We start from the raw sequence: 8,031 nt of genomic DNA, 5'->3' as shown, positions 1-8,031 counted from the left end.
TTTAGAATTTCTTAGAATATTACTTTATTTAATTGGCAAAAGTGGGCAGAACTACAACTCCCAGCATGCATCACTGTAATTCTGCACAACCGTTATAATGATCCGCCAGACAAAAACAGAAGAAAGAAACCGTAAAGCTTAATTTTTGGCGGAACGCTATTGAATGTCCCCCTTAAATATTGTACACAATTTTACCATTATATAATATATTTCAAGACGCACAAACGTGTAAACCCTTCATAGAACGCGTATATAATACATATTATTCCTGGTTCTGTTTTCCCGGGGTTTGTTGATAGTGAAACACACGCACTGAGAATCAAGACCCAACATTGTCGGTCTGTTTCGTGTGCTTTTTTAAATCGGATTGTTCCTACTATTGACTGTTGTATGAACACAAATGAGTTGCACAGGAGACAGCGACACTGTCGCACGTACCAAACGAAAAGTCGCGTACATTTACAGCCCGGAGTACATAGAAACATGCGATTCTTTATCCAAAGTGCCCAAACGGGTAAGTTGAATCTGTTAGTATCACTTTATAACGATACATCTCTGCAAATATCCCCGGATAAACCTCAAATGTCGTTTAAAACGAGATTATAAACCAATTAAGTCTACATTACAATTGTGTACATATATATGCAAATCTTTCTAGATTTTTTTTGCCACACATATTTTCTACATCTCGAGAAGAGCAATTACATTAGCAACTGAAGCAGTGACAGAAACTATATATCACCCGGGATTAATACCTAATTAATAATCGGAATACATGAAAACATCAATGATTTGTTGTTTCCTTACGCAGGCGAGCATGGTGCACTCTCTGATAGAGGCATATGAGCTCCTCGACGACATGAGGTAAGTGGTGGTTTAAGAGCCACTTTGACCCCAACAATGCCCGAAGATGCAGTATTTGCACATGCATTCATCTTGAAACCAACAATATAGTGTCTCACTGGCTTTAGTAAAACAGTTGGTGTTTGTTTCAAGTAGTGTAATGAAAAGCCTGAATAGGGCGACCCCACATCTCATCCAAGCAAAGCTAGCTGTGTGGATGTACACAAGCTCCCATCAAGTAGTTTACTAATTCCCATATTTAGTAGTTACATACAGGCCTGCATTAAGCTGCCATTGGGCCCTGGGGCTGAGAGGTTTCTTAGGCCCCCTGAGAGGGGTTCTGTAAGGGGGGGGGGGGGGCGGTTGGATGAGGACCCCTGACGGTTAGACGACTGTGGCTGTGGTGTGTCAAGCGGCCACTGGGCCCCTGTACGTCCTTCCTGCCTGAAATATAAAACATGAACGAACTGTCCACTGTGTCTCTGCAGTGTGGTGAAACCCCGCATGGCCACCATCCAGGAGATGGCCCAGTTCCACACGGACGCCTACCTGGAGCACCTGCACAAGATCAGCCAGGACGGGGACAACGATGACCCCCAGTCTGGGGACTACGGCCTGGGTAGGAACTGTGTGTGCGTGTGTGCGTGCGTGCGTGCGTGCGTGCGTGCGTGCGCGCGCGCTCCGGGCGGTGTGGGTCTGTGCCAGACACACACACGCAGTGTGTCTTTGTGTGTGTTTTGTTGGTAGGCAGGGTTTAGCTGTCTGTTTTAAAATGGCATCTTTTGCACGTTCCATTGTTTCATGTCTTACTTGTGGTTAGGGTTCTGGGTACAAATCCCCAAGGTCTGCAGCCTATCTCTGTAGGTATCCTTGAGCAGGATGACCACTAAGCCCTGACAGCTTCTTAATGACATCTATCTGAATTTACAGTAAGTCAGTTTGGATTAAAGAGTATCTATAAAAATATGCAAAAAGTAAAAAGAAGACAACAACAGACAAGAAGAGGAAACATATGCAGGAAACATCTACAATGTTGATTGGTTGTTGTAGAAAAACGTCTTTAACAGCATAATAAACACAGAAAATAAATCTATTATGCTAGGGCTGTGTAGGTAGGCTACTTCATCAAAATCATATGTGATTTTGGCCACTAGAGGGCGACAAGATACTACTCTTGTCACCCCACTCTAGCTTCTCTACTCCAACTAGTCTACTCTAGCTAGATACTTAAATAGCTAAACATAATAATCTCTTAATTAAATACCTTAGCTGTTAACACTTGGTGGTCACGAAATTGACCATACCAAAAATTACCTGAACAAAACCAGTGTTAATCCTACAATCAACCATTTCCAGATGTAATAAATGCGTTAATAATTAGAATAATTTCCAATTCTCAAATTTGGTACTCAGAAATTCCCTACAAATACAACCAAACTAATTGCCCCACGCTTATCTCAGGAGCCTAGACCATCCTGCCCGTCATCCCACGCTCCCCCTCCGTCTCTGTTCTCTCGACCCTGCCCTTCCTCCTCCATTCATCCCTCGCTCTCTTCCTCCCTTTGTTGTGTTTCTTCCACACAGCACGGCCTGACTGTCCATCCTTCCTTCCTGTCTCCACCACTCTCTGTCATTGTCTGTCTCGGCCCGTGTGTCCGACTGTGTTTATCTGCCTTTCTCTCTGGGTTATCACAGGGTCTCTAATCAAGCACACATTGTGTTCTTTCCCTCTCCGTTTCACTCTTGTTTTTCCACGAGCGGCCGAGGTCTCAGGGGTTATTCACAAAGGCGGGACTGTGATTGGGAAACATGGGTCGGACAAATAAAGTAGACTTGGAAGTAATTATAGAAGCAAGAAGACTGTCTCACTCCATCTTTAAAACAAAAACACTAACCCCACTCCTCTCTCCTCCCTTCTCCCTCCGTCTCTCTCCCTCTCTCCCCTCTCCTCCCTTCTCCCTCCGTCTCTCTCCCTCTCTCCCTTCTCCCTCCGTCTCTCTCCCTCTCTCCTCCCTTCTCTCTCCCTCTCTCCCCTCTCCTCCCTTCTCTCTCCCTCTCTCCCCTCTCCTCCCTTCTCTCTCCCTCTCTCCCCTCTCCTCCCTTCTCTCTCCCTCTCTCCCCTCTCCTCCCTTCTCTCTCCCTCTCTCCCCTCTCCTCCCTTCTCTCTCCCTCTCTCCCCTCTCCTCCCTTCTCTCTCCCTCTCTCCCCTCTCCTCCCTTCTCTCTCCCTCTCTCCCCTCTCCTCCCTTCTCTCTCCCTCTCTCCCCTCTCCTCCCTTCTCTCTCCCTCTCTCCTCCCTTCTCTCTCCCTCTCTCCCTTCTCCTCCCTTCTCTCTTCCTCTCTCCCCTCTCCTCCCTTCTCCCTCCGTCTCTCTCCCTCTCTCTCCCCTCTCCTCCCTTCTCCCTCCGTCTCTCTCCCTCTCTCTCCCCTCTCCTCCCTTCTCCCTCCGTCTCTCTCCCTCTCTCTCCCCTCTCCTTCCTTCTCCCTCCGTCTCTCCCCCCTCTCCCGTCCATGCTCTCCCTCTCCTCCTCCCTGCCCCCACTCCTTATCCCCCACCCTTCCCTTCCCTCCCTCCCCTCTCCCCCTCCTCCAGGTTATGACTGCCCCATCGTGGAGGGGATCTTTGAGTACGCGGCGGCGGTGGGCGGGGCCACGCTGACAGCGGCCCAGTGTCTGCTGGAGCGCCGCTGTGATGTCGCCATCAACTGGGCCGGGGGCTGGCACCACGCCAAGAAGTGGGTGTAGGGCCCCCCAGAGGGCCGGAGACGTACTGTTGCAATATCGCTACGACAAATGTTATCACGCTCTTCCTCTGCGATGTTGTATCAGTCTTTGATTATCCCTGGCTCCTTCTTTCCCGCTTTGCTAATTTATAAGGGTGGGTGTCTCTCTCTCTCTATCTGTCTGTCTCTATGTCTCTCTCCCTGTGTGTCTTTTATGTCTCTCTCCCTGTGTCTGTATTTCTTTCTCCCATTGTGTCATTATGTCTCTCCCTATGTGTCTCTCTCCCTGTGTCTCTCTCTCCCTGTGTTTCACTTTGTCTCCCTAACTGTGTGTCTCTCTCCCTGTCTCTGTCTCTCTCCCAGGGACGAGGCGTCAGGGTTCTGCTACGTGAACGATGCTGTGCTGGGGATCCTGAAGCTGAGGGAGAAATACGACCGTGTGCTTTATGTAGATGTTGACCTTCACCATGGAGACGGTACGCACTCACTAACTCACAAGCAACAAACAGAGTGAATATGTATATTTTTGATGTTGACAAAAACTAAGATATAAATTCTGAGAAAAGGTCAAATATTAATGTAATTATAAAATGAAAGTCTCGCTCTCGCTCTCTCTCTCTCTCTCTCCTCATCCCTTGCTCTCTCTCTCTCTCTCCTCATCCCTTGCTCTCTCTCTCTCTCTGTCTGTCTCTCTCCCAAGGTGTGGAGGATGCGTTCAGCTTCACCTCCAAGGTCATGACCGTCTCGCTCCACAAGTTCTCCCCTGGGTTCTTCCCTGGTCGGTAGAGCTGCTCGGTTAAAATGAGATGTTCTTGTTAATCCTCTAGTTGGTCCTATAGAGCTGATTGGTTGCTTGTTCCATAGTTAGTAATGACTATAATTTGATCATCCATGGATGGATGTGACAGAGAGTGCCCCTATTTTCTGTGTTTGTGTGTGTTTAGGCACGGGGGATGTATGTGATACAGGTCTAGGTAAGGGTCGCTGGCACTCTGTTAACGTTCCTATGGAGGACGGCATCAAAGATGACAAATACTACCAGGTGTTCCTCAGGTACACACGCACGCACGCACGCACGCGCGCGCGCGCGCGTAGAGACAAACAAGCACACGTATAGACACACAAACACGCACAAGCATACACATACAGATAGAGACATGTACACAGACACACACAGCAACCAACATCAGATAAAACAAGCACATCCCCCAATAACAAACACCATATTCCCTCTGTACTTCCTGGTTGTCAGTCCACTTCCTTTCTACTTCCTGGTCCTGCGCACACACACAGACACACAAAAAAAGCCTCTTTATTTAAGTTTCAATTCAAGTTGAATCCAAACAGATCAGCTGATAACAACCCCCCATGCCCCCTCCCCTTTCCTCCTGGCGGTCCGTCCACTTCCTGTCCGCCCCCCGGTCGGTGTGCAGCGTGATGCAGGAAGTGCGCGCGCTGTTCAACCCCGAGGCGGTGGTGATGCAGCTGGGCGCCGACACCATGGCGGGGGACCCCATGTGCTCCTTCAACATGACCCCCGTGGGCGTGGCCCGCTGCATGCAGCACGTCCTGCAGTGGAGGCTGCCCACCCTGCTGCTGGGGGGAGGTGAGGAGGGAGGGGGGGGGGGAGAGAGGGGCAGGAGGGGGGGGGGAGGAGGTGAGAGGCGGGGGAGAGGACTTTTTCTTTCTATGCCTGTAGAAAGCAATTAGAGAGAGAGAGAGATAGAATTTAAACTGTTGAAGCATGGAAAATACCATCTCTGTTGCCATTGCAGGAACACATTGAAATAGTGGTAATAACATTGATAACAAATCCATATGAGGAATGAAAAGATATTATCATAATAATTGAGAATGGTAAAGATAACATGCCCTTTCCTGAGCCTCTCTTCATAATAATAGTGAGAATCAAAGCTAATGACACTCAAATGGGGTTAAACGGTTACAACACTGATCTGTTGTCTCTCTCTCTCTCTCTCTACGGGGAGTTCTGGACCTCAGCAGACGATAGTCCCTAATTAAACCGCACAATGAAGCCATTTTACTAAACTACACTCCTGTCTTTGTCCCTCTATCTGTTTTATTTTGTCTGTCCTCTCTCACGCTGTGTCTATGTCCCTCCCCCTCACTCTCTCCCTCACTCGCTCTCTCCATCCCTGTGTGTCTCTGTCTCCCTCACTCTCTCACTCCGTCCCTGTCTGCTCTATGTCTCTCTCTCTCTCTCTCTCCCTGTGTGTGTCTCTATGTCTCTCTCCCTCTCTCTCTCTCCCTGTGTGTCTCTATGTCTCTCTCCCTCTCTCTCTCCCTGTGTGTGTCTCTATGTCTCTCCCTCTCTCTCTCTCTCTCTCCCTGTGTGTCTATGTCTCTCTCCCAGGTGGTTATCACCTCGCCAACACTGCTCGATGTTGGACCTTCCTCACAGGGTCTGTCCTAGAGAGAACCCTGTCCTCAGAAATACCAGACCATGAGGTAGACACACACACACACACACACACACACACACACACACACACACACACACACACACACACACACACACACACACACACACACACACACACACACACACACACACACACACACACACACACACAGGAAACACATCATTACTATACATTATTCAGATGCACATACACAATAAACAATAGATCACGCGCAAACCCACATACAGTAAACAATCAGACAAATGCATTTGCGAGCGCACTGATATACACACACTGTACACTCTTGTAGACAGACACACACTCACACACACTGGGCCTGTGTTCGTTCTGTGCTGAGTCACTCCATCCAATCAAAGATGGCCGGCGGGTCCTCAATAAGACGTTTGTGCCCAGGTGACTCAGATGTGTGTGTGTGTGTGTGTGTGTGTGTGTTTGGTGTATGTGGGGACTCTCTATCTCTATCTCACTCCATCGCTCCCTTGTCCTCTCAAGTTCGCTAGCTAGTTTCTCTTTCTTTCTTTCTTTCTGGTTATTGCCTCAATTTTTCTCTTGGCCTCTGACCATCTTTCAATGTGCCACTGTCTCCTACACACACACACACACACACACACACACACACACACACACACACACACACACACACACACACACACACACACACACACACACACACACACACACACACACACACACACACACACACACACACACAAAGAGTCCCTTTCTCCTGCCACTGATTTTCAGACCTTGTCCTGGCCAAACCTAATGGTGTGTGTGTGTGTGTGTGTGTGAGATTAAAGGCTCCTCTTGTTTCTGGCAGGGGGATTCTGATGACCCTGTTTGACCTTTGACCTCATTAGGAAGAACTAACTGAAAACACAGTTTAGTCCCCAGCAAGCAAGCAGCTGCACACATATGGCCACACACACACCCGCACCCAGACACACGTCTTAACATGTCTTCTGTCTGAACACGTATATTCATGTCGGCATTTTCACTTTAGCCTTAGCCTGTTCATGTTAGGCTTTTCAAGATGTCAGTGTGTTCATCACAATCTGACCAAAGAGTTTCTCTGACCCCAAAGTGATCTGGGGTCACTACTTTCAACTGAGATGTGAAGATGATTGTTCTCTCCAAAAAATACTCAGATACTTAATGTTTTCCCATGCTCTCTTTTGTGTGTGTGTGTGTGTGTGTGTGTGTGTGTGTGTGTGTGTGTGTGTGTGTGTGTGTGTGTGTGTGTGTGTGTGTGTGTGTGTGTGTGTGTGTGTGTGTGTGTGTGTGTGTGTGTGTGCGTACCCACTGTGTTATATAAGAGGGGCATTTATCCATGATGACCAAGCAAGCCGGAGTTGTAATGGCAAGGAACAAAAACTACCTTTGTGCTGTGTGTGTGTGCGTCTTTGGAGACATAGACTCTGCCTTTGTATACCTGTGTGTGTGAGTGATTGGGAAGTTGTGTGTGTGAGTGTGTGCGGCCCATCACTAGTGTGCATCTACCAGAACCCACGCACGCACACAATGTTCTGAGAGTTATAGCTGCAGCCATAAAAATAGCATTACCAAGAACACAACTGCAGGGGTCAAAGGTCATTAGCGTGGCACGCTAATCCCGGACCGCGGTGACCATTCAAAACAAACCAGAGGCTCAGCCAATCAGAGGGACTCAAAACAGATCCACTCAAAACAAGGGTTCCCCCCCGGCCTGCGAAGGAAACCGACAAGTAATTAACCTGTCGAATATTAGCTTGAATTGTCTGTCAGTGGTTAGCGTCTCGCCGTTGACCTCCCATTGTTCAGCGGGCGCCCACAGCTCCTCCGAATGGGGAGCTGGTGGCTAGCTCCGCAAGCTATGTTTAGCAGCCCAGGTCAAAGGTTGACGAGAGGAGATTGGCATCAGTGGTTTATGCTTATTCACGAGAGAAAAGGCTCTTTTGTGTTCTGTCTTTCTCTGGATGATGCTGTTTGTGCTTCTACCTGGAAATGGCACAATGGTGCGTTTGTTTTCTTTGAACAAATTAT

The 8,031-nt window shown here is 48.4% G+C and overlaps 1 protein-coding gene across 1 annotated transcript in view; it reads left to right on the top strand.

Moving 5' to 3' along the window:
- Positions 1-209: 209 nt before the first annotated feature.
- hdac8 (histone deacetylase 8) overlaps positions 210-8,031 on the top strand; it is a 13,291-nt gene continuing 5,469 nt past the window's right edge. The window contains exons 1-9 of the mRNA XM_030338723.1: positions 210-514; positions 812-864; positions 1,332-1,462; positions 3,436-3,577; positions 3,929-4,041; positions 4,266-4,343; positions 4,510-4,618; positions 4,999-5,171; positions 5,940-6,034. Of these exons, the coding sequence (XP_030194583.1) occupies positions 401-514; positions 812-864; positions 1,332-1,462; positions 3,436-3,577; positions 3,929-4,041; positions 4,266-4,343; positions 4,510-4,618; positions 4,999-5,171; positions 5,940-6,034 (1,008 nt within the window). The 5' untranslated portion in view covers positions 210-400. The remainder of the gene's footprint in view (positions 515-811; positions 865-1,331; positions 1,463-3,435; positions 3,578-3,928; positions 4,042-4,265; positions 4,344-4,509; positions 4,619-4,998; positions 5,172-5,939; positions 6,035-8,031) is intronic.

This window comes from Gadus morhua, chromosome 17 (assembly GCF_902167405.1).
Source record: "Gadus morhua chromosome 17, gadMor3.0, whole genome shotgun sequence".
In the NCBI taxonomy this organism is placed as follows: domain Eukaryota; kingdom Metazoa; phylum Chordata; class Actinopteri; order Gadiformes; family Gadidae; genus Gadus; species Gadus morhua.
The sequence above is the reverse complement of the archived record's forward strand: the minus strand, read 5'-3'. Positions and strand labels throughout refer to the sequence as shown.